This window comes from Mustelus asterias, chromosome 18 (genome assembly GCF_964213995.1).
Source record: "Mustelus asterias chromosome 18, sMusAst1.hap1.1, whole genome shotgun sequence".
NCBI classification, from domain to species: domain Eukaryota; kingdom Metazoa; phylum Chordata; class Chondrichthyes; order Carcharhiniformes; family Triakidae; genus Mustelus; species Mustelus asterias.
The window spans coordinates 10,827,647-10,854,807 of NC_135818.1; the positions used below are offsets into that span (position 1 = coordinate 10,827,647).

At 47.2% G+C, this 27,161-nt stretch overlaps 1 protein-coding gene across 6 annotated transcripts in view; it reads left to right on the forward strand.

Moving 5' to 3' along the window:
* actn1 (actinin, alpha 1) overlaps positions 1–27,161 on the forward strand; it is a 235,038-nt gene that overhangs the window by 188,382 nt on the left and 19,495 nt on the right. For all 6 annotated transcript variants that reach the window (XM_078233362.1, XM_078233360.1, XM_078233364.1 and 3 more), the window contains 5 exons: positions 2,762–2,870; positions 11,973–12,113; positions 18,967–19,149; positions 22,321–22,455; positions 24,445–24,624. In XM_078233362.1, the coding sequence (XP_078089488.1) occupies positions 2,762–2,870; positions 11,973–12,113; positions 18,967–19,149; positions 22,321–22,455; positions 24,445–24,624 (748 nt within the window). The remainder of the gene's footprint in view (positions 1–2,761; positions 2,871–11,972; positions 12,114–18,966; positions 19,150–22,320; positions 22,456–24,444; positions 24,625–27,161) is intronic.

Below are 27,161 nucleotides of genomic sequence, written 5' to 3' on the forward strand. Positions count from 1 at the left end.
TGGTTTAACAGCTGGAATTTTCTTATCTTTCCACAACGTATATCCTGAGGAACTTAACACTTGTCTTGTAAATCACCGCAGATCTGAGACTGGAGGTAAGCAGCATTAAAGCCCCAGGATCCCTTTCAATATCCGTCTCTGGTCGTCATGACAATTCTTTTGGCAATTGTGTACCTCTGTTCGGATTCGTCGCACTATGAGGTTTTTTTTGGTGAATAATGCTGTCTCTTCCATTGCTTCTCCATTTAATTCTCTCCCAAGTTGTCATTCTGCAGCCCTCCAGCATCTTTTGGCAAGCTTCTCTGTCTAGTGAGTTTAGATAATGAACAACACAGCACAGGAACAGGCCCTTCGGCCCATCAAGCCTGCGCCGATGCACGGTTTCTATCCCTCTGTTCGCCTCCCGTTCATGTCTCTATTAAGATACGCCTTGACCGTTGCTAATGTGCCGGCTTCCACCACCTCCACTGGCAGCGCCTTCCAGGCACCCACCACCACCCTCTGTGTGAAAAACGTTCCCCGCACGTCTACCCTAAACTTACCCCCTCTCACCTTAAACCTGTGCCCACTTGTAGTTGAGCTTCCCACCCTGGGAAAAAGCCTCTAACTGTCCACCCTGTCTATGCCTCTCATAATTTTGTAGACCTCTATCAGGTCTCCCCTCACAGCTTCCGTCTTTCCAGTGAAAACAATCCTAGTTTATCCAACCTCTCTTCATAGCCAACACCCTTGAGACCAGGCAACATCCTGGTGAACTGTCTTTGCACTCTCTCCAAAGCTTCCATGTCCTTCTGGTAGTGTGGTGACCAGAACTGCAGGCAATACTCCAAATGCGGCCTAACTAAAGTTTTATACAGCTGTAACATAACTCAATGTCCCGGCTGGTGAAGGCGAGTATGCTCTGTGCCGCCTTGACGTAAGGAGTGTTGTCGGCCTAGTCACCTGCGGAGAGCAAGTGTGATCTAAGATGGCCATCGACAAACCTCCAGGATACTGGACACACTCTCGCCAATGTCCACGCTGTCTCTCCCCCAGGATGCAGCCACTTGAAGATTCAGAGGCTGACTCTTTACTCCGCCTCCTATGATATAAGCTGGGGCGAGGCCAGTGCCAGGGTCAGAGGTTGGGGCAGAGCTGCTCTTAGGCTCGGAGCAGGTTTGCGTTGGGGTACGGGAATGGGACCTGGGCCTGGGCAGGGACCTGGGTCAAGGCCCAGATAGGTACAGGCCATGGGTTCATTCATAGTGGGAGCGTATACACTAAGCTCAGTTACAATTAGACAAAGACGCTTACGCTCCCAACGGAGATGAAACAAACTGTGGTTCTTGGTGGCATTTCAAAATAGAAATTCTGAACATAAAGGTGTCCAGTAGCAGACAGGAACCAGGCTAGCTGATAAACTGGCCTGTCCGATAGAAAACCAGACTAATGGTGATTTCACATCCGGTCCTGAGCCAAGGTCCACATGGGTCAAGCTGGAGTTATTGGCTAGCAAGTACAGGAACCCTGGTTGCTTTTTATTCTTCCTGACCTTCATCTCTTCCCAACTGATGATGCATCAGCCAGCTGTAAATTCCTCAGCAACATGTGGCTGGTTTAGTTAAGTTGGCACCATGGTTCAAACTGAGAACCTCTTGGTCTGCACAGCCCAGCACCCGCTAAATTGATTCCTGTTTCACTGGGGAAGCAGGCATATCCATTGGTACTGAGGGAGTGCTGCACTGTCAGAGGGTCAGTACTGAGGGAGTGCCGCACTGTCAGAGGGTCAGTACTGAGGGAGCGCCGCACTGTCAGAGGGTCAGTACTGAGGGAGCGCCGCACTGTCAGAGGGTCAGTACTGAGGGAGCGCCGCACTGTCAGAGGGTCAGTACTGAGGGAGCGCCGCACTGTCAGAGGGTCAGTACTGAGGGAGCGCCGCACTGTCAGAGGGTCAGTACTGAGGGAGCGCCGCACTGTCAGAGGGTCAGTACTGAGGGAGCGCCGCACTGTCAGAGGGTCAGTACTGAGGGAGCGCCGCACTGTCAGAGGGTCAGTACTGAGGAGGCACCGCACTGTCAGAGGGTCAGTACTGAGGGAGCGCCACTTTGGGAGTAGTGTCATCTTTCGATGAGATTGCAAGCTAAGGCCCCACCTGCCTTGGGTCTATGTAAAAGGTCCCATGGCACTTTCCATTGAAAAGTTGGCAAATTCTCCCCATGTGGTGGCCAATGTTTACACCTTGATCAACAACGTTATCTGTTCATTTGTGGGTTCTAACTGTGTAGAGATAGGCTTGTGTTTGCCCGGGCGGTCAGTTAGCTCAATTGGCTAGACCGCTGTGCAGTGATGCAGAGCGACACCAACAGCGTGCGTTCAATTCCCGTACTGGCTGAAGTTATTCTCGAAGGCCCAGCCTTCTCAACCTTGCCCGTTGCCTGAGGTGTGGTGATCCTCGGGTTAAATCACCACCAGTAAGCTCTCCCACTCAAAGGGAAGAGCTGCCTATGGTCATCTGGGACTAGGGTGATTTTACCTTTTACATTCCAACAATGATAACAGAAGTACTGTGGGAGATCAGGGGATATGAAAGGCGATATATAAATGCAGGATCGTTCTGCCCTCTATTGTGGTGTCAGCATTAAAATGCATGAGTGAGCACAAGACAGTTCCTTGAAAAAGCAGTGCATTAATTTTCAGCACTCTAATATGAAGGATGATTCAGATGAGCCTTTGTTAGTCAGTCCGGCCTTTGGATAAGAGGAATTCTTTCTGACTTTTACAGCGAGCTGGATTATTGGGATTCCCCAAGTGTGAATGAGCGATGCCAGAAGATCTGTGACCAGTGGGACAATCTCGGAGCCCTGACCCAGAAGAGGAGAGATGCCTTGGAGGTACTTTCAGCTCCCACTAGTTCTTTGTGGACGTATTTTGGTTTCTCAAGCATTCGCAGGCGTTGTGGCAAACACAGGTCATAGAATCCCGACAGTACAGAAGGAGGCAATTCGGCCCATTGAATCTGCACTGACCCACCCAGCCCCTATCCCCGTAGCCCCACATATTTACCCTAGCTAGTCCCCCTGACACTAAATGGCAATTTAGCGTGGCCAATCAACCTAACCCGCACATCTTTGGAGTGTGGGAGGAAACCGGAGCACCCGGAGGAAACCCACGCAGACACGGGAAGAACGTGCAGACTCCGCACAGACAGTGACCCAAGCCGGGAACCGAACCCGGGTCCCTGGCGCTGTGAGGCAGCAGTGCTAACTACTGTGCTACCATCCACCCCAAATTTTATTATACAATGAACAAAGACGCAAGGATGATGTTCAGCATACAAAGCCCAGGCCAGGCCCTAACTGAAGCACTCTGTTCCATTTTGTGCCCCATATTTTAGGAAGTTTGACCTCTTGCGATCAATACACCAGAACAACAACCACTTTAAGGGGTTAAATTACAAATACCGATGACATACATCAGGCTCTTATTCTGCAAGGTGATGAGGTGATCTAATTGAGGTGTTGAAGTGACCTGAACTATTGCCTGTGGTTACGGAGTCCAGAACAAGGGGTCTGTAATATCCTAACTATGTTAGGGGTTGTGGGTCTAAAACAAAAAGAAAAAGATGTGGTCTGCACACGTAGATTCAAAATAACAACAACAGGTTTATTGCAGGAGCTCTTACCTGTACAGAGTAGAAAATGAAACTAAACAGAGGTCTGTGCAACATCCTAATAGTCAGAAGTCTCACAACACCAGGTTAAAGTCCAACAGGTTTATTTGGTAGCAAATACCATAAGCTTTCGGAGCACTGCTCCTTGCTCCGAAAGCTTATGGTATTTGCTACCAAATAAACCTGTTGGACTTTAACCTGGTGTTGTGAGACTTCTTACTGTGCTCACTCCCGTCCAACGCCGCATCTCCACATCACAACATCCTAATGACATCATCATCCAATCATGCCATAGAACCGTAGAATTCCAACAGTGCAGAAGGAGACCATTTGGTTCATCGAGCCTGCACTGACAACAATCCCACCCAGGCCCTATCCCCGTAATTCCATCTATTTACCCCGCTAATCACTAAAGGGCAATTTAGCATGGCTATCAACCTAATCTGCACAACTGTCACAGCTCTCAAAGCGATCATGCAACCACTTAAATATATAACATCGGCATAATCTTGAAATTCGAAGCAGACTCTCAGGAAGTAATTCTAAACACCGCGTTTGGTGAAAATCTGGATCCAGCTCCCCTGAAACGACTTCTAAGGGTGCAGGGTCAACTGACAATTTCAAAACTGAGATTGATGGATTTGTATGATTAGCACTGCTGCCTCACAACGCCAGGGACCCGGGTTCAATTCCCGGCTTGGGTCACTGTCTGTGTGGAGTTGGCATGTTCTCCCCGTGTCTGCGTGGGTTTCCTCCGGGTGCTCCGGTTTCCTCCCACAGTCCAAAGATATGCGGTTAGGTGGATTGGCCATGCTAAATTACCCCTTAGTGTCAGGGGGACTAGCTAGGGTAAGTGCATGGGGTTATGGGGATACTGCCTGGGTGGGATTGTGGTCGGTGCAGACTCGATGGGCGGAATGGCCTCCTCCTGCACTGTAGGGAATCTATGATTCTATGACATGATTTGATGATGATGTCATTGGGGTGCTGCACAGGCCTCTGTTTAGTTTCATTTTCTGCAGTGATGCACTGTAAGATTCTATGATTTAAAAACAAAACAGCGGATGCTGGAATCTGAAACAAAAAACAGAAAACGCTGGAAAATCTCAGCAGGTCTGACAGCATCTGTGGGGAGGGAATAGAGCCAGCGTTTCAAGGCTTGGAGGGTCATCCAGACTCAAAACATTGGCTCTATTCTCTCCCCACAGATGCCGTCAGACCTGCTGAGATTTTCCAGCATTTTCTGTTTTCGTTATTGATGGATTACTCATTGGGCAAGGGTTTTTCGGGCTAAGGAACCAAGGCAGGTAGTTGGAGTTAAGTCTCCAATCAGCCATGAATCTATTGGGATAGAGGGATAGGCCACCTGTTCCCACGCAGGGAGCAATCCGTTTTATCAACATTGTTTATCGAAGATTGGGAACTGCTGCCTTGGGCACAGGCAGGATTTGATTTGATTTGATTTATTATTGTCACATGTATTGGGATACTGTAAAAAGTATTGTTTCTTGTGCGCTATACAGACAAAGCATACCGTTCATAGAGAAGGAAAGGAGAGTGCAGAATGTAGTGTTGCAGTCATAGCTAGGGTGTAGAGAAAGATCAACTTAATGCAAGGTAAGTCCATTCAAAATTCAAAAAGTCCATTATAGGTAAGCCTAGTAATCGCTAAGGTAGGGACATGTTCAGCACAACTTTGTGGGCTGAAGGGCCTGTATTGTGCTGTAGTTTTTCCATGTTTCTATGCTTCTAAAAGTCTGATAACAGCAGGGAAGAAGCTGTTCTTGAGTCGGTTGGTACACGACCTCAGACTTTTGTATCTTTCTTCCCAAAGGAAGAAGGTGGAAGAGAGCATGTCCGGGGTGCGTGGGGTCCTTAATTATGCTTGCTGCTTTGCCAAGGCAGCGGAAAGTGTACACAGAGTCAATGGATGGGAGACTGGTTTGCGTGATGGATTGGGCTACATTCACGACCTTTTTAGTTTCTTGCGGTCTTGGGCAGAGCAGGAGCCCATACCAAGCTGTGATACAACCAGAAAGAATGCTTTCTATGGTGCATCTGTAAAAGTTGGTGAGAGTCGTAGCTGACATGCCAAATTTCCTTAGTCTCCTGAGAAAGTAGAGGCGTTGGTGGGCTTTCTTAACTATAGTGTCGGCATGGGGGGACCAGGGCAGGTTGTTCAGTACAGTAGTTCAGATTAATTTATGGTAAAAATTTGGCTTGACAACCAGTGTTCCAGCAATAAAGCGTAACATTGGATTCTCACAGTGAGGACGAAAAGAGGTATGATCACTTTACACGGAGTGTTAACTTGACTGGATCCAGCAGTAAAATCGATTTAAGATTGTGGAAACAGTGGGAAGGCTTGTTAATCTGATTAGCGTCGAATCTTCACTGGGCTGTTTTATTCTTGTGCAAGATTGTAAGGAGTTAGTCAATTCTCACAAGGCTTGGAAGGAATGATTCAAAGGTTTCAATGTCTGGCCTGCAGTAGTGTGAATGGACCCATAACAGTGCTGTATCCGGCTCTTGTGGGCTCTTTATATTGTCGGTCCCTGCTGATCATAAGCCAGAACGTGCTGAAAATGAGAAGCCCTCAGCTTCCGAAAGAGAAAATGCTGGAAAATCTCAGCAGGTTCTGGCAGCATCTGTAAGGAGAGAAAAGAGCTGACGTTTCGAGTCCAGATGACCCTTTGTCAAAGCTAAAAGACATAGAAAGTGGGAGATATTTATACTGTAGGGGGAGGGAATGAGCCATAGCCACAAAACCAAGGGGAAAGGCTGCTAATGGCAGTCTGTTGAGAGAATAGAAGGTGTGAATGGCCAAACGGCAGAGAAGCTGAAATCAGAGGGTAAACTGTGACAGACGAAGGTGTGGCGGGAGGGGGAAGAGAGGGAAAATTGAGAAAAGGGGGGAAAGGGGAAGCAAAGGGGGAGAAAAGGTAAGAAAGGGGGGATAAAATAGGGGGCAAGAGTGGGAGGGAAGAAAAAGAAACAAGTGATCAGCTTGTTTAATCGTAAGCAGAAGCTCAGAACACGTACAAAGGGTGGCACGGTGCCACAGTGGGTTAGCACTGCTGCCTCGCAACGCCAGGGACCCGGGTTCAATTCCCAGCCTTGGGTCACTGCCTGTACGGAGTCGGCACATTCTCCCCATGTCTGCATGGGTTTCTTCTGGGTGCTCAGGTTTCCTCCCACAGTCCGAAAGACATGCTGGTTAGGTGCATTGGCCATGTTAAATTCTCCCTCAGTGTACCCGAACAGGCGCCAGAGTGTGGCGACTAGGGGATTTTCATTGCAGTGTTAATGTAAGCCTATCTGTGACTGAGTTCCCAGCAAGCCCTCTGGTGGTGAGTCTTGTACAAGTGCTTGGCCAAACTCCAAACTGATGAAGCCTTTCACGAAATGATTGCAATATTCATTGTATCATTTGAAGTCCACTGTGCGTACGTAATAATATGTTGCAGCATTCACTTTATAGCTTAATTTCCAATTACTTGATATTCTGGTAAATCACCTTCTGGATCCAGTCAAGTAAAAAACAACTCCTTTCATTCCCTTGAATGAAGGGCTGAATCCTTGCCTCACAACACTTACTCTGACATTCCAATGAATGGAGCGTAAATTTGATTGAATTGGGTTTGGTTTTGCTAGTGTGCGTCAGTCTGCTGTTGTATCAGGGTTTTGGGGTAGGTCTCCCAGCCTGTTTTCAGCTGGGGTGGGCTACAGCAATAACACAGGACCCCAAGGTGAAAGGGAGCCTAGTGTTAATTGATTCCAAAGTTTCTCAGGCAAGTACGTTTTGTGAATGGCACGTTCAAATTTTGCCAGGAAATGTAGGCCAAACTGTTGACCAGTTTATGCGAAGACTGTTAGATATAGCAGAAGAATTAGACCATTCGGCCCATCGGGTCTGCTCCGCCATCCAATCATGGCTGATAACTTTCTCAACCCCCATTCTCCTGCCTTTTCCCTGTAACCTTCGATCCCCTTACCAATCAAGAACCTATCTATCTCTGTCTTAAAGTCATTCAATGACCTGGCCTCCACAGCCTTCTGTGGCAATGAATTCCACAGATTCACCACCCTCTGGCTGAAGAAATTCCTCCTCATCTCAATTCTAAAGGGTCGTCCCTTTACTCTTAGGCTGTGCCCTCGGATCATTGTCTCTCCCACTAATGGAAACATCTTCCCCGCGTCCACTCTATCCAGGCCTTTCAGTATTCTGTAAGTTTCTATGAGAGCCCCACCCCTCATTCTTCTAAACTCCATCGAGTACAGACCCAGAATCCTCAAAGGCTCCTCATACGCCAAGCCTCTCATTCCCGGGGATCATTCTCGTGAACTTCCTCTGGTGGTGGTAACTTACCATCTCCTCATCGGTCGCACTGGTGGTCACTTTGTTGATGTATAGACACATTATTTTTTTTTTTGCTGACCTTTTGTGTGCAGACGTACTCATTTTTAACTAGCTGCTTTTGCCCTGGGAAAACTGATGGGCAGTCAATACCCCACCTACTTCTGCAAATCAGTATCTTCCAGCAGCCTTGGACTTTGGGGTTGAGTTGATTTGATTTGATTTATTATTGTTACATGTATTAGGACACAGTGAAAAGTATTGTTTCTTGCGCACTATACAGACAAAGCATACCATTCATAGAGAAGGAAAGGAGAGAGTGCAGAATGTAGTATTACAGTCTTAGCTAAGGTGTAGAGAAAGATCAATTTAATGCGAGGTAGATCCATTTAAAAGTCTGACCGCAGTAGGGAAGAAGCTGTCCTTGAGTTGGTCGGTACGTGTCCTCAAACTTTTGTATCTTTTTCCTGATGGAAGAAGGTTGAGTATGTCCGGGGTGCGTGGGGTCCTTGATTATGCTGGCTGCTTTTCCGAGGCAGCAGGAAGTGTAGACAGAGTCAATGGGTGGGAGGCTGGTTTGAGTGATGGACTGGGCTACATTCATGATGTTTTGTAGTCTTGGGCAGAGTAGGAGCCATACCAAGCTGTGATACAACCAGAAAGAATGCTTTCTATGGTGTATCTGTAAAAACTGGTGAGAGTCGTAGTGGACATACCAAATTTCCTTAGTTGTCCTGAGAGCTTGGCTCTCAATGAGAATCCACTTGCCGAAACCTTAACATCATAAGGGTGAACTGTCTCAAGTATTTGCAGATTATAAAGTCAAGAAAGACGAGGTCTGCCACCGAAACATGTACTAACATTTGTTAAAAGAGAGAAGGAAAGGGTTACAAAGAAGATTGGCTGGCAGGAAGGCCATGGCCTAGTGGTATTATCGCTAGACTATTAATCCTGAAACTCAGCTAATGTTCTGGGGACCCGGGTTCAAATCCCACCATGGCAGATGGTGGAATTTGAATTGAATAAAAAAAATCTGGAATTAAGAATCTACTGATGACAATGAACCATTGTCAATTGTCGGGAAAAACCCATCTGGTTCACTGATGTCCTTTAGAGAAGGAAATCGCCATCCTTACCTGGTCAGGCCTACATGTGACTATAGAGCCACAGCAATGTGGTTGACTCTCAATTAGGGATGGGCAATAAATGCTGTAAGAAATTTAACAACAGGTTAAAGTCCAACAGGTTTATTTGGCAGCAAAAACAAATAAACCTGTTGGACTTTAACCTAATGTTGTAAAACTTCTTGCTGTGTTTACCCCAGTCCAACGCCGGCATCTCCACACCATAAATGCTGGCCAGCCAGCGACACCCCTGTCCCACGAATGGATGAAAAATAATCACAAAATGAGTGTACTCTCTCTTGAGTCAATGCAAGAACAGCCTCAGAAGAATCTCCCAAGGAATGGAAACCATATTCAGAGCTTGGGATCAGCTTGAGTTATATATAATGTTAAAAACTCTTTGAGGCAAAATAAGCTTGCACATGGGTAAAAGAGGGAACTGAGATACTTGGAGAAGAATATTAGCTTGAAAAGGGGGATTTGCAAGTTCCATTTCAGTTCTGAGGAATTACTGAGACCATGATTGCCAGTAGATCATAGAATAGAATCCGTACAGCACAGAAGGAGGCCATTCAGCCCATTGAGGCTGCACCAACAAAATTCCCCCCCCCCCCCCCCCCGCTTCCCCCCAAGCCCGTAACCCCGAGTATTTACCCTGCTAATCTCTCTGACACTAAGGGGTAAGGGGTCCAAAGATGTGCGGGTTAGGTTGATTGGTCATGGTAAATTGCCCCTTAGTGTCAGGGTACTAGCAGGGTAAATACGTGGGGCTACGGGGATAGGGGCTGGGTGGGATTGTGGTCGGTGCAGTCTTGATGAGCCGAATGGCCTCCTTCTGCATTGTAGGGATTCTATGATTCTAATTTAGCATGGCCAATCCACCTAACCAGCACATCTTTCGGACTGTGGGAGGAAACCCGCGCAGTCACGGGGAGAACATGCTGACTCTGCACAGACAGTGACCCAAGCCAGGAATTGAACCCGGGTCCCTGGCGTTGTGAGGCAGCAGTGTGGGGTAAGTGCGGAACCACAAAGTTGGCGAGAGAGAGAGAGACAAGAAAATGTGTTTTTGAAGAATAGGAAGAAGCAGATTTTCTCGGCTCCATGTTAGAGATGAGGAGGTTGCAAAGTAGCCATTGCATTCTGAGTGGAATGGTACTTGTGAATATTGAGGGGTTGTACTCTGCAGATAAATGTAAATGACCACAAGGGAGTGTTGGATAATGCATGGGAAAGATGTGAATGATGAAAAGAGCGAAAACATAGTGGGGAGCCCTGGGTGAATTGTAAATGTGTCATCAAATCATGGAATCCCTACAGTACAGAAGGAGGCCATTCAGCCCATCAAGTCTGTACCTATTCTCTGACAGAGCATCTTACCCCCACCCCATCCCCACAACTCCACGTATTTACCCCACTAATCCCCCCAACCTGCATCTTGGGGACACTAAGGGACAACTTGGCTGACCAGTCCATCTAACCTGGCACAGTGGTTAGCACTGCTGCCTCACAGCGCCAGGGACCCGGGTTCAATTCCGGCCTCGGGTCACTGTGTGTGTAGAGTTTGCACGTTCTCCCCGTGTCTGCGTGGGTTTCCTCCGGGTGCTCCGGTTTCCTCCCACAATCCAAAGATGTACGGGTTAGGTTGATAGGCCGTGCTAAGTTGACCCTAGTGTCAGGGGGATTAGCAGGGTGAATATGTGAGGTTACGGGAATAGGGCCTGGGTGGGATTGTGGTCGATGTTGACTTGATGGGCCGAATGGCTTCCTTCTGCACTGTAGGGATTCTATGATTCTTTAACCCTGGGAGTGTGGGAGGAAACCGGAGCACCCGGAGGAGACCCACGCAGACATGGGGAGAACATGCTGACTCCACACAGACAGTCTTCCAAGGCCGGCCTGTGAGACAGCGGTGCTAACCACTGTGCTGCCGGCAGCTATGATGCAGTGATCTGGAGAGAAATTAGACATTCACAAACAGCATTTTGCTGAGAACTTTGGAAAATTATTTCGAAATGTGAACAGTGCCAGATCTTGTCCAAGAGCAATCAATCCCAGAGTTCCAGAGTGTGTAAAGTTGGCAACAAGGAGTTGCTGAGGATGATTTATTAGGTGTGATGGGGAATTAGAAAGTTAGCAAGTAATGAAGCCAGAATTCTGCACCCTCTCCTTTCCTTCTCCCCTGTGTACTCTATGCACGGTATGCTTTGTCTGTGTATCTTTCACTGTATCCCAATGCAAGTGACGATAATAAATCAGTAAGAAGTCTCACAACACCATGTCAAAGTCCAACAGGTTTATTTGGAATAACGAGCTTTCGGAGCGCTGCTCCTTCATCAGGTGAGTGGAGAGGTGGGTTCACAAACACGGCATGTATAGGCAAAGAGACAATTGCGAGATAATGGTTGGAATGCAAGTCTTTACAGGTACAGACGGTGCGAGTGGAGAGAGGGATAATCACAGGTTAAAGAGGTGTGAATTGTTTCAAGCCAGGACAGTAAGTAGGATGTTGCAAGCCCAGGCCAAATGGTGGAGGTTACAGGTAGTGTGACATGAACCCAAGATCCCGGTTGAGGCCGTCCTCATGTGTGCGGAACTTGGCTATCAGTTTCCGCTCGGTGATTCTGCGTTGTCGTGTGCCATGAAGGCTGCCTTGGAGAACGCTTACCCGAAGATCGGAGGCTGAATGCCCTTGACTGCTGAAGTGTAATAAATCAAATCTGTATAAAGTCCTCAGTTTATTATTGCCTCTGGGGTAAATCACCCGAACAAGCTTCCCTTCTTAAATAAACCAGTTTCCCTCCTTCAATTTATTGAGTGTGTTTTGTGTTTTCCTTTTCAGAGGACAGAGAAACTCCTGGAGACCATTGACCAGTTGTATCTGGAGTACGCAAAGAGGGCGGCTCCCTTTAACAATTGGATGGAGGGTGCCATGGAGGACCTGCAGGACACATTCATTGTCCACACTATTGAGGAAATCCAGGTGAGTATCGATCCAAGTGTCATCGTTGCCCATTTCGTACATTGTCCATTCCTCCCCTACCCAAGACCAATAGTGGCCAATTCTGAGGAACGATGTGTCAGAGAATCTAAGGGTCCAGGAGGCAAGAAGACAACAAGCCACAATTTAAAGGGCAAGGCATCACAAGGGGGCAACAACGGTTGGACGTGAGCTGAACGGAAAGAGGCAAGGCAAGAAGAAAAGGGGACCTGTCCTCTTTCTCTGTCCGCCCCCAAAAACCATCCGCCCGATGCAGTCCCCTTTGTATTTGGCCACACAGATGCAAGACTAATTAAAACACACTTGCAAATTGCAATCTGTGAGTCATCCTGATGTGGTGCGTCAGCTGGAGCCCTGATAAAGGGCACCTCCCACATGCACAGAACAATGAGAGTCTGCGTCACTTGGATACTTCCTGCCTCCCCCTGAGAAGTATTCAAAGAATTAACATATTTACAAATTAAAACAAAAATTAAACCCATTAGACATCTTGTTGCAGTCCTCTTGGTTACGATGTACATCTTACAGTAACCAACAGTTCATTTTTCTCGTATTATTCAGCTGAATTCAGATTGTTGTTGAACAGAAATCATACTCGATCCTGTTGTATCTTTTCTTGAGCCAATTAATCTCTCTGCTGATGTTACATCTGACCAGCCCAACGCGGTGCTGCCACGCACAAGTAACAATTTTTAGCGCCGCATTCTCCAACAATCTATGATGATGCTGTCGAACTTTTTGCAACCTACTGTTTTCTGCTTTACGGCCCCATCTGCCCTGCACGTCTGGCATGTGCATTCCCACGGTTAGTTTGGAAAGATTGATGTCCGGGTAGGCAGTGGTGCAGTGGTACTGTCACTGGACTAATAAATCCAGAGATTCAGGGTAATGTTCTGCGGACCTGGATTCGAATCCCACCACGGCAGATGGTGAAATTTGAATTCGATCAGAAAATATCTGGAATTAAAAGTCTAAAGATGACCATGAAACCATTGTCAATTGTCGTAAAAACCCATCTGGTTCACTAATGTCCTTTAGGGAAGGAAATCTGCCGTCCTTACCTGGTCTGGCCTACATGTGACTCCAGAGCCACAGCAATGTGGTTGACTCTTAAATGCCCTCAGGGATGGACAATCAATGTTCTTAGAAAGCCAACAGCACAGAAAGAGGCCATTCGGCCCATCGAGTCTGCACCGACCACAATCCCACCCAGACCCTACACCCATATCCCTACACAGTTGGAATGTTGGGCCATCCAGCGACGCCCACATCCCGTGAACGTATGAAAAAAAGCTTCTTTGGGGGTAATAGAGACGGCAGAGAGACAAACCAGTAACTGGAATGTGATTCAGTCAACATCCATGTCCAAATTCAGAGAGTTGACCTTTTTGAGAGGTATGTGTGAAGAATTGAAAGCCATGCTTTGAAGGTGTCGGTCATTTCATAGAATAGAACCATAGAATCCCTACAGTACCGAAAGAGGCCATTCGGCCTATCGAGTCTGCACCGACCACAATCCTAGCCAGTCCCTATCCCTGTAACCCCACGCATTTGCCCTGCTAATCCCCCTGACATTAAGGGGCAATTTAGCATGGCCAATCAACCTAACCCACACATCTTTGGGAGGAAACCGGAGCACCTAGAGGAAACCCACGCAGACACGGGGAGAATGTGCAGACTCTGTGCAGACAATGACCCAATGATCAAACCCAGGTCTCTGGCATTGCGAGGCAACAGTGCTAACCACTGTGCCACCATGCTGCCCCTTTGCTTAATGTGTTGTTTGATTTGAATCTCCCATCCAAACCTAATTTGATGATGAGAAACATGGATTAAGAGTTTTAATGGTGGACAGCATGGTGGCACAGTGGTTCGCATTGCTACCTCACAGGGGCCCGTGTTCAATTCCGGCCTCGGGTCACTGTCTGTGTGGAGTTTGCACGTTCTCCCCATGTCTGTGTGGGTTTCCCCCCACAGTCCAAAGACGTGCGGGTTAGGTTGATTGGCCGTGCTAAATTGACCTTTAGTGTCGGGGATTAGCAGGGTAAATATATGGCGTTGCAGGAATGGGGCCTGGGTGGGATTGTGGTCGGTGCAGACTTGATGGGTCAAATGGCCTCCTTCTGCACTGTAGGAAATTATTACATCAAAGAATAGAAGAGGCATTTTCCCTGCTATCCTGCCCAATGTTGATCCCTCAATCAGCATCACCAATGGGCGGCATAGTGGCACAGTGGTTAGCACTGCTGCCTCACAGCGCCAGGGGCCCGGGTTCAATTCCCGACATGGGTCACTGTCTGTGCGGAGTCTGCACATTCACTTCGTCGTCTATATGGACTTTAGTAAAGCGTTTGACAAAGTCCCTCATGGTAGGCTGGTGCAAAAGGTTGGATCTCATGGGATAAAGGGGGAGGTGGCTAGATGGGTGGAGAACTGGCTTGGTCACAGAAGACAGAGGGTGGTAGTGGAAGTGTCTTTTTCCGGCTGGAGGCCTGTGACTAGTGGTGTTCCGCAGGGCTCTGTATTGGGACCTCTGCTGTTTGTGATTTATATAAACGATCTGGAAGAAGGTGTAACTGGGGTGATCAGTAAGTTTGCGGACGACACAAAATTGGCAGGACTTGCAGATAGTGAGGAGCATTGTCAGAGGCTACAGAAGGATATAGATAGGCTGGAAATTTGGGCAAAGAAATGGCAGATGGAGTTCAATCCTGATAAATGCGAAGTGATGCATTTTGGTAGAAATAATGTAGGGAGGAGCTATACGATAAATGGCAGAACCATAAAGGGTGTAGATACACAGAGGGATCTGGGTGTGCAAGTCCACAGATCCTTGAAGGTGACGTCACAGGTGGAGAAGGTGGTGAAGAAGGCATATGGCATGCTTGCCTTTATAGGACGGGGCATAGAGTATAAAAGTTGGGGTCTGATGTTGCAGATGTATAGAACATTGGTTCGGCCGCATTTGGAATACTGCGTCCAGTTCTGGTCGCCACACTACCAGAAGGACGTGGAGGCTTTGGAGAGAGTACAGAGGAGGTTTACCAGGATGTTGCCTGGTATGGAGGGGCTTAGTTATGAGAAGAGATTGGGTAAACTGGGGTTGTTCTCCCTGGAAAGACGGAGGATGAGGGGAGACTTAATAGAGGTGTATAAAATTATGAAAGGCATAGATAGGGTGAACGGTGGGAAGCTTTTCCCCAGGTCGGTGGTGACGTTCACAAGGGATCATAGGTGAAGGGGGGGAGGTTTAACACAGATATCAGAAGGACGTATTTTACACAGAGGGTGGTGGGGGCCTGGAATGCGCTGCCAGGCAAGGTGGTGGAGGCGGACACGCCTCCGACTTGGAGGGCCGAAGGGCCTGTTCCTGTGCTGTATTGTTCTTTGTTCTTTGTGTCTGTGTGGGTTTCTTCCGGGTGCTCCAGTTTCCTCCCACAGTCCAAAGATGTGCGGGTTAGGTTGACTGGCCGTGCTAAATTGCCCCTTAGTGTCAGGGGAGGTTACTAACTGAGGTGATTGGTGTACTCCAGAATAATACTTGCTGATTCGGGACAAGAATGTTACCAATTGAGCTAAATTGACAGTTTTTGCTTCTTAATAAAGCTATTTCAAGTAAGTTGTTTAATGCCCTTATTGAAAAAGTTTCACAAGCATCCACCCCCGTTTATTGGATTGATTTTTAATGTCAGTGCTGTCTCGTTAAGTGTTGTGTCAATGTGTACGGTTAATGCACCTGTTCCTCAAAATGTTTTACTTTTATCTTTGCGTTCATCATTCACAATTTTTGGAAATGACTTGGAAAGTCTCAGTCCGCCATCTGTTCTTGGTGTTGTCGAGTCAACATTGTTGGCAGTGCGTCCCTGGCTGGCTGCATCTTGGCTGACCTTCCAAGCCTGTGACCTCTGCCACCACCAAGGCCAAGGGCTGCAGACACAGGAGAACACCAGCACCTCCCACATCTCCCCCTCCAAGGCACGCACCATCCCGACCTCCACACATTTCACAGCTTCTTTCACCGTCACTGGCTCAAAATGGCGGGGTTCCCACCCTAACAGCACCCTGGGATCAAGGACACCACATGGCCTGCAGTGCTTGAAGGCCATGGCTTGCCTTTCTCAAGGCCAGCAAGGGATGGGTAAAAAATGCTGGCTTTTTGGCTAGGATTAAGTGCCAGATCAAGTCCAAGATGGGGGTGCGATGCCTTACCTTGTCAGCTTGGATCTTGTTTGTCTCTTGTGGAGACCATGAATTGGATTTTGAATTTGGTTTTTGGAGCAAGCAAGGAATGGATTTGGGTTTACCCGGTCCATTCTGAGCATTGACTTTGTGGATGGAGTGAAAATTTTGGTTCAAAATGCTGGCCTTGCCAGCGAGGCCCGCATCCCAAGAATTAACTTTTCAAAAACATGTGTTGGATTTTGATGCAAAATTCCTTCATGGGCTGTTGTGTTGCCCAACCCTCATTATCCAAAATGGTTTGATACCGAGTGTGTGTGAAGCTACTTCACGGGCAGTTCAGAGTTGTTGTGGGACTGGAGTCACTTGTAGGCCAGACTGGGTAAGGGTGGCAGGTTTCTTTCCCTTCAGTACATTAGTGAACCTCCACGTCCTTTTTACATCAATTTGGCAATGGTGGCTTTTACCAATACCATGGGTGGGATTCTCTAGCCGCGCTCACCTCAAAACCAGAGGATCCCGCCCGAGGTCAATGGACCTCTGCGTTGTCCGTCCCCCGCCCACTCCAATTCCCATGGCGGGCGCGACGGGAGAATTCCAGCCCATAGTTTTGTTTTAAACTGACTTCAAATTCACAGCTTGCTCGGGTGGGGTTTGAACACCTCTGACAGTTAGTCCAGGCCTCTGGATAACTTCTTTTATTCATTTTGCGGGATGTGGACATTGGTGGCTGGGCCCAGCATTTATTGCCCACCCCTAATTGCCCTCCATTTCAGAGGGCAGTTGAGAGTCAACCACATTGCTGTGGCTCGGGAGTCACATGTAGGCCAGACCGGGTAAGGACAGCAGATTTCCTTCCCTAAAGGACATTTGTGAACCAGATGGGTTTTTCCGACAATGGTTTCCACTTTAATTCCAGATTTTATTTTTACTGAATTCAGATTTCACTACCTACTGTGGTGGGATTCGAACCTAGTCCCCAGAGCATCATCCTGGGTCTCTGGGTTCTAGTTGAGTGACAATACCACTACGCCACTCGGCCACTGTACCTCATGAGACACACAATAGGGTTTCCCTATGAAAGAAGAGGGATAAAAGTTGTTTTTTTAAATCCCCAATTGCCGTAATATTCATCTAAATATTTCTCGAGGAAAGCGATAAGAACGGTCAGATAGTTGGATGAATCACTATATTCGGAAAAGTCTACAAAATTGTTCTCCACAATTAGTAAACTCCATTTTAATTTTCCAGTTCTGTGGGGGAGAGGTTGCAGAGGACTGCACAACATATTCACGTCACAGTAATAACTCATGATGGATGAGTTTCTCGTTTTAATTGTAAAATATCAGATTAGTTTCATTAGTCTAGTCACAGATTTAATAATTGGCAGACTCCAGCAAATTCTCAGCTATTAACGGTGTTGCTCGCTGTGGAACAGGACCAGGAAACCGCAGGAAGCCCCAGGTTCGATCCCTAATCTACATAACGTTTGTGGATCTTAGCCAGGGCGATTGTGAAGCCACTGGACTGTGGAGGTAAAGGGAAGCGAGGCCTTTTACTCCGAATCACATTCCAGTGAATGGACATTGAGGACTACATCTGGTCCCTCTTCATGGAATCCCGACAGTGCAGAATGAGGCCATTCGGCCCATTGAGTCTGCACCGACTCTCTGAAAGAGGATCTCATCCAGGTCCACCTCATTCCCGTAACCCTGCGCATTTACCGTGGCTAATCCCCCTAACCTACACAAGTTTGCACACCAACAGGCAATTTAGCACGACCAATCCACCTAATTTACACACCTTTTGGACTGTGGGAGTAAACCGGAGCACCCGGAGGAAACCCACACAGACATGGGGAGAACGTGCAAATGCCAAACAGACAGTCACCCAAGGCCAGAATTGAACCTGGGTCCCTGGCGCTGTGAGGCAGCAGTGCTAACCACTGTGCTACGGTACCGCCCCATCACCTCACGCCTCAGGCTCACAGTTGATGAACGGCCATTTGACAATGATACTTGGTATCCCTCACACCCCATTGGAGTCTTGTTTCAGGATGGGTCCATACCACCAGGAGTGGATGGTTAAAAGTGGAAGCCAAAAGAATTAAGCAAGGGAAGCCAGGGACCCGGGTTCAATTCCGGCCTTGGGTGACTGTGTGGTGTTTGCACGTTCTCCCCGTGTCTGCGTGGGTTTCCTCCAGGTGCACCGGTTTCCTCCCACAGTCCAAGGATGTGCAGGTTAGGTGGATTGACCATGCTAAATTGCACCTTAGCAACTCAAGATATGTAGGTTAGGTGGATTAGCCATGCTTAATTGCCGCTTAGTATCCCAAGATATGTAGGTTAGGTAGATTGGCTATGCTAAATTGCCCCTTTGTGTCAGGAGGATTAACGAGGTAAATAGATGGGGTTATGGGGATAGGGTCTGGATGGGATTGTTGGTGCAGGCTTGATGGGCTGAATGGCCGCCTTTTGCCCCTAAGGATTCTATGGTTCTATGTTACTCGGAGGTGGCAAAGTGATACATTAATTCCTGTTCAGATTAAGTGCCAGGGAAAACAAATGATTCATTGCCTGGAGATAGTTGAAGCCCAATGAGTCCATATACTTAGTGTGATTAACAATTTGTTCCTCACCTCTATCCTGCTCTGTAGGGGTTAATCACAGCTCATGAACAATTCAAAGCCACACTGCCCGAAGCAGACCGGGAGCGCCAGGCTATCCTGGGCATCCACAATGAGGTGTCAAAGATCGTCCAGACCTACCACGTCAACATGGCTGGCACCAACCCCTACACGACCATTGCCCCGCAGGATATTAACAGCAAATGGGAAAAGGTGAGAACAACTTGGTAAAATCGGTCAGTTGTGTGATGTTGAAGAAAAGGATAGCTGCGGTCAAAATAAAATTTAAAAATCACTGCAGTGAGGTGTTGCTGACCATCTAGATTCATTTTGAACTATTGCCTGTCTTGTGATTGCAGCCTTGTTTCAAGTTTAGCTTCCCATCCTAATTGTCCGTGCGCCATTGACCTTAACCGTTGATCTGTTTCCATAACTTGATTTTTCCTGGTGTGCCAAACCTGGTTCCAAAATCATGTTTTGACACAAACCCAACACAAGTCACACGAGATACATTGGCCGTTCTTCCACTTTACTCAAAATAATCCTCACCAGAATACGGCTACAATACATCAGGTCCAGAAATGAAAGACGCTGCTCATATCTCAACTGGTGGCTTTCATTTGGATTCTGTTGGCCGCGGGTCAGACTTTCCCGTTTGAAAATCTTTGGAATTTAATCTCGGAGGAAACAAAATGTTGCTGAGATTGTTTCCAGCTGCGTCTGCATTCTTTTGTTCCTTTGTAATCTACTGGAGGGACTGATTGCTGCTTTGTGACTCTCCAAACGAAAGCCAGTCGCCAACTTCCTAACACCCTGTGCTAAAATCTCCAATCTGTCCTCCACAGATTAATTTAACACCGTTTATTTGAATGAGGTTTGCGATTTAATCTCCACATTCATTTTTTTTTTTGTAAAGCGGGTGAGTGGGGTGGGTACAGATCAAGGTCTCCCTGACCTGTCCCCACAAACTGCCCTCATTATCACACCTCCCTCCCGCTGCACCAATGGCAAGGAGCGCCCGGAGGAAACCCACGCAGACATGGGGAGAACGTGCAGACTCTGCACAGACAGTGACCCGAATCGAACCCGGGTCCCTGGGGCTGTGAGGCAGCAGTGCGAACCATTGTGCCACTGGTAGAAGGGAAAGAGAGGTGTAATAATGAGGGCGTTTTGCGGCATTTTGCTTCTCTCCACTTCAAGCAGCTTCTAAAAACTGGAAAACTCTGTGAAAAATAGCTGTCCCCAGGTGTATGACTTGACCTGTCAATGATTCAAATCAAGCTCCACTCAGCAATCCCCAAAGGACCATTAAAACCACAGAACACTGCATTAGTTCAGATTAAAATCAACATGATATCAATTATACTGCTTCAGTAGCAATACAGGATACCTGCTACAGACAGCATGGTGCTGATAAATTGCCAAGGACTGCAGAAACATCCTGCAGAGAAACATAATTAGAATACATTTCTTAAAGGCGCAGTGTCGTCACACTCTTTGTGAGGATACAGTTCCCCATGGTGCAATGCTCTTCCTGTACCTTGCCAAGTACCCATTATTCAAGGACGACTCTTGACAGTGAATGACTGTTCCACTATGAAGACTATCCCAGTTGAGGTTGATCTTCTTGTCTGTATCTGGGATCCCCACACACGCACTTCAAGCAGAAGGCGCTAGAAAACAGTCAGAATTAAATATCCTAGGAGGTGTTCACTTTCTCCCCTAACCCAAACAATTACAAAAGTCTGAGATCACGGACCAACCGACTCAAGAGCAGCTTCTTCCCTGCTGCCATCAGACTTTTGAATAGACCTACCTTATATTAAGCTGATCTTTCTCGACCCCCTAACTTTTTTGATTTTGATTTTTGATTTGATTTATTATCGTCACATGTATTAGTATACAGTGAAAAGTATTGTTTCTTGCACACCATACAAAGCATACCATTCATAGAGAAGGAAAGGAGAGAGTGCAGAATGTACTGTTACAGTCATAGCTAGGGTGTAGAGAAAGATCAACTTAGTGCGAGGTAGGTAGCTATGAGTGTAACACTATGTTCTGCACTCTCTCCTTTCTTTCTCCCCTATGTATTCTATGAACAGTATGTTTTGTCTGTATAGCGTGCAGGAAACAATACTTCTCACTGTAACCCAATACATGTGACAATAAATCAAATCAAATGGGCGGCACGGTAGCACAGTGGTTAGCACTGCTGCTTCACAGCTCCAGGGTCCCGGGTTCGATTCCCGGCTCGGGTCACTGTCTGTGTGGAGTTTGCACATTCTCCTCGTGTCTGCGTGGGTTTCCTCCGGGTGCTCCGGTTTCCTCCCACAGTCCAAAGATGTGCGGGTTAGGTTGATTGGCCATGTTAAATTGCCCCTTAGTGTCCTGGGATGCGTAGGTTAGAGGGATTAGCGGGTAAATATGTGGGGGTAGGGCCTGGGTGGGATTGTGGTCGGTGCAGACTCGATGGGCCGAATGGCCTCCTTCTGCACTGTAGGGTTTCTATGATTTCTATGATTATAGCATTCCCACTCTGTCCTGGTCAAGATTCGACACAGATTAAGATAAAAGCAATGGAATTTTATTCAAATCGGGAGTGAGAACAAAGAACAAAGAAAATTACAGCACAGGAAGAGGCCCTTCGGCCCTCCATGCCTGCACCGATCATGCCACCTGTCTGAACTAAAACCCCTACCCTTCCGGGGACCATAGCCCTCTATTCCCATCCTATTCATGTATTTGTCCAGACGGCCCTTAAAAGTCACTATCGTATCTGCTTCCACTACCCCTCCCGGCAGCGAGTTCCAGGCACTCACCACCCTCTGTGTAAAAAAACTTGCCTCGTACATCTCTTCTAAACCTTGCCCCTCGCATCTTAAACCTATGCCCCCGAGTAATTGACTCTTCCACCCTGGGAAAAAGCTTCTGACTATCCACTCTGTCCATGCCCCTCATAATCTTGTAGACTTCTATCAGGTCGCCCCTCAACCTCCGTCATTCCAGTGAGAACAAACCAAGTTTCTCCAACCTCTCCTCGTAGCTAATGCCCTCCATACCAGGCAACAACCTGGTAAATCTTTTCTGCACCCTCTCCAAAGCCTCCACATCCTTCTGGTAGTACGGCGACCAGAATTGAACACTATATTCCAAGTGCGGCCTAACTAAGGTTCTATAAAGCTGCAACATGACTTGCCAATTATCTCGCAACTCTGCGGGCTGGATTCAAGTTGAAAGGAGTGTTGCTCTACCCAGTGCCCCAATCAGTGTAAGATACTTGTAGATGTAAAAGGAGACAGGTAAAAAGCAAAGGCTTGGTGAGATGTTTATGCCTTTTAGTGGGTGGGATGTTTAATGACTTGTATGATGATGCTTTGCTTTCAGGTTCGACACTTGGTGCCACAGAGGGACCACGCTCTGATGGAAGAGAATGTTCGCCAGCAGTCCAATGAGAGGCTGCGGAAACAGTTCGCCACACAAGCCAACGTCATTGGCCCTTGGATTCAGACAAAGATGGAGGTACGACCTCCAAAACACTCCAGAGCTGACTGCAGTACTGCGTTATCAGTGGCACTATATTATTTGTGACATTGTTTCAGGCACTGTGATAGCTGTATTATTGATGAAGATGTTATGACTAGGGGCTGTTGATAGCTGTGTAATTGGTGATGCTGCTATGACAGAGATTGTGATAGCTGCTTGAATTAAATATAGAAATCAAATTTATATAATTGCTTTCTCAGCCTCAGAACTTGGCAAAGCATTTGGCAGCCAATATATATATCCTTTTTTTTTTAAAGAGTTGTTGCTGTTGTAATGTAGGAAAAGCAGCAGCCAGTGTGCACTGTAAGGCTGCAGACACCAATGAGTTAATGACCAGATCATCTGCTTCAGTGTTAGAGTTATAGGGTGGTATTTTCCAGCCGCGCTCACCCCAAAACCGGAAAATCCTGCCTGAGGTCAACGGATCCTTGCGTGTTCCGTCTGCTGTGATTCCCGTGGCAGGCGGGACAGGAAAATTCCGGCCATAGAGTTTTACAGCACAGGCCCGTCGTGTCTGCACCAGCCATCAAGCGTCTATTGGATTATTATCTAAATGGAAAGAAATGACAACATGCTGCTGTGCAGAGGGACCTGGGGGTCCTTGTGCACGAGACGCAAAAACCCAGTCTGCAGGTGCAACAGGTGATCAAGAAGGCAAATGGGATGTTGGCCTATATCGCAGTGGGGATAGAATATAAAAGCAGAGATGTCTTGCTGCATCTGTACAGGGCATTGGTGAGGCTGCAGCTGGAATACTGTGCGCGGTATTGGTCCCCTTATTTGCGGAAGGATATATTGGCCTTGGAGGGAGTGCAGAGCAGGTTCACCAGGTTGATACCAGAGATGAGGGGTGTTGATTATGAGGGGAGACTGAGCAGATTGGGTTTGTACTCTTTGGAATTTAGAAGACTGAGGGGGGATCTTATAGAGACCTATAAGATAATGAAGGGGCTGGATAGCGTAGAGGTGGAGAGATTCTTTCCACTTAGAAAGGAAGCTAGAACTAGAGGGCACAGCCTCAAAATAAAGGGGGGTCAGTTTAGGACAGAGTTGAGGAGGAACTTCTTCTCTCAGAGGGTGGTGAATCTCTGGAATTCTCTGCCCACTGAAGTGGTGGAGGCTACCTCGTTGAATATGTTTAAGTCACGGATAGATGGATTCCTGATCAGTAAGGGAATTAGGGGTTATAGGGATCAGGCGGGTAAGTGGAACTGATCCACTTCAGATCAGCCATGATCTTATTGAATGGCGGGGCAGGCCCGAGGGGCTAGATGGCCTACTCCTGCTCCTATATTCTATGTTCCTATATTGTGTCCTCTCTGCTCCGTTTAGAGTTTTAGATGTGCATACTTATCATTTGGCATACAGCTGTGCTTTACACCTCCTCCAGAGCCAGATGTTGGTCTTTCCTCCATCGTGAAACATCCTGTTTGTTTGCAGTTGTGCAAATTTGATGAGGTTCTGGAGGAGGTAAATCCACATTTTAATGAAGACATTTTACAATGGAGGGGTAATGGATAGTCAGAGGCTTTTTTTTCCCAGGGTGGAAAGGTCAACTACAAGAGGACACAGGTTGAAGGTGAGGGGGGAAAGTTTATGGGAGATGTGTGGGGAAAGTTTTCACACAGCGGGTGGTGGGTCCTGGAACGCACTGTCCGTGGTGGAAGCAGGCATATTAGCAACGTTCAAGGTGTATCTTGGCAGACGCATGAACAGGAGGTGAATAGAAGGATAGAAACCATATGTGGGCAATAAGTAGTGGGTCTAAAAAAGGGATTAGGAACCGACGCAGGTTTGGTGGGCTATAGGGCCCATTGCTCTATTGTTCTTTGTCGTACTGTTTAAGCATTTTCAAGTTCTGGAGTGGTTGGTCCTGTTGAACAGTACCCACTCCCAGGCACAAGGGGCAGCAGAGCTATTCACCACATCACCCTAATGCTCACCAATTTCTGGTCACTTCTGTAGGAGATTGGCCGTATTTCCATTGAGATGCACGGCACGCTAGAGGATCAACTGAACCACCTCCGACAATACGAGAAGAGCATAGTCAACTACAAACCAAAGATTGATCAGCTAGAAGGCGACCATCAGCTCATTCAAGAGGCACTAATCTTCGACAACAAGCACACCAACTACACAATGGAGGTGAGAAGTTTCTAGACTCCCCCGCAGTGTTTTTCTGGGTTCCCCTTGTCCATGCATCTGTTTATTGTTAACATTAGGAGTTTACACTTGAAACTCAGCTGCTGAAGTCTTCTTATGATGTAGCTACAGATGCTCCTGTGTTTTGGTGATGATTTTGTTTTAAGCTACGCAACGTTTTTCAATGTCTCAACTGGTCTGTCATTTCCTCAGTTCTGTTTTTGTTCTCACACCTTCCCTTCATTATTGGGGAGGCAGTGGCGCAGTGGTCTTGTTGCTGAATCCAGAGACCAGGGTAATGTTCAGGACAAAGCTCAATGGTCAATTAGACAAGTACAGGATAATTACAGAAAGCCAACATTGATTCATGAAGGGAAAATCATGTTTAACTAATTTGCTGGAACTTTCTTAGGTAACTTCTGAGGCTTTATAAAGCACTGGTTAGGCCCCATTTGGAGTACTGTGAGCAATTTTGGGCCCCACACCTCAGGAAGGACATACTGGCACTGGAGCGGGTCCAGCGGAGATTCACACGGATGATCCCAGGAATGGTAGGCCTGACATACGATGAACGTCTGAGGATCGTGGGATTATATTCATTGGAGTTTAGGAGGTTGAGGGGAGATCTGATAGAAACTTACAAGATAATGAACGGCTTAGATAGGATGGACGTAGGGAAGTTGTTTCCATTAACAGGGGAGACTAGGACGCGGGGGCACAGCCTTAGAATAAAAGGGAGTCACTTTAGAACAGAGATGAGGAGAAATTTCTTCAGCCAGAGAGTGGTGGGTCTGTGGAATTCATTGCCACAGAGGGCTGTGGAGGCCGAGACGTTGAGCGTCTTCAAGACAGAAATTGATAAATTCTTGATTTCTCGAGGAATTAAGGGCTATGGGGAGAGAGCGGGTAAATGGAGTTGAAATCAACCATGATTGAATGGTGGAGTGGACTCGATGGGCCGAATGGCCTTACTTCCGCTCCTATGTCTTATGGTCTTATGGTCTTAACAGAAGGTTCATGGAATCCCTACAGTGCAGAAGGAGGCCATTCGGCCCATCGAGTCTGCACCGACTGCAATCCCACCCAGGCCCTATTCCCGTAATCGCACATATTTACCCTGCTAATCCCCTGATACTAGGTTAATTTAGCACGGCCAATCCACCTAATCTTTGGAGCGTGGGAGGAGACCAGAGCACCCGGGAGAAACCCACGCAGACACGGGGAGAATGTGCAAACTCCACACAGACAGTGACCCGAGGCTGGAATTGAACCCGAGTCCCTGGCGCAGTGAGGCAGCAGTGCTAACCACTGTGCCACCGTGCCGTCCATAAGGTTGATGAGGGCAACAATGTGGATGTGGTGTATATAGATTTTCAAAAAGCATTTAATTCAGTGCCGCACAACACACCTGGGAACAAAATTCCAGCTCGTGGAATAAGAGGGAAAGTCGGATAAGAAATTGATGGGGAACAGAGAGTAGTAATAAATGGGTGTTTTTCAGGCTGGCAGAAGGTTTGTCGTGGAGCTTCCCGGGGGATAATGTTGGAACTCTTGCTCTTTCCTGATATACATTGATGACCCGGAATGTGGTGTGCTGGGCGTGATTTCAAAATTTGCGGATGATACAAAGTTTGGAAATGTTGTGATGAGGATAGTCTTGAACTTCAGAAGGACATAGGCAGGTCGGTGGATTGGGCAGACAAGTGGCAGATAAAGTTCAATGCAAAAAAACGCGAGGTGATTCGTTTTGGCAGGACATGAATATGGAGATATTCTTTATATTAATAAAATAAAGGGAGAAACTCTAAAGGAGGTGCAGGAACAAAGGGACCTCGGTGTATCGTGTACATACGTCATTGAAGATGGCAGGGCAGATGGAGAAAGCAGTTAATAAAGCATATAGTATCTTAGGCCCTATTAACAGGCATTGAGTACAAGAATAAGGAGGTCATGTTGAACTTGTATAAGACACTAGAGAGGCCTCATCTGGAGCACTGTGTCCAGTTATGGGCGCCACACTGGAGGAAGGATGTGAAAGAACTGGAAAACTACAGCGGAGATTCACAAGAATGATTCCAAGGATAAGGAACTCTAGCTATGAGGATAGATTCGAGAAGTTGAGACTGTTTTCCTTGGAGAAAAGAAGGCTGAGGCCTGGGCCTCTAGATTACTCATCCATTGATATCACCACAGCATCACCATCTCCCTTGGAGATAGGTTATTGTCCTTCGAATTTACACTGATATTTTTGCTGGTTTTTAACTTGCTGAGTAGTGGTGAGAGGGAAAGTATAGGTTATGGTCCTTTTCTCAACATGTCTGCGTGGGTTTCCTCCAGGTGTTCCGGTTTCCTCCCACAGTCCAAAGAAGTGCAGGTTAGGTGGATTGGCCAGGCTAAATTGCCCCTTAGTGTTCCAAAATATATAGATGAAGTGGATTGACCATGCAAAATTGCCGCTTGGTGTCCAAAGGTGTGTAGGTTTGGTGGATTAGCCATGGCAAATGTGTGGGGTTATGGGCATAGGGCAAGAGGATGGCCCT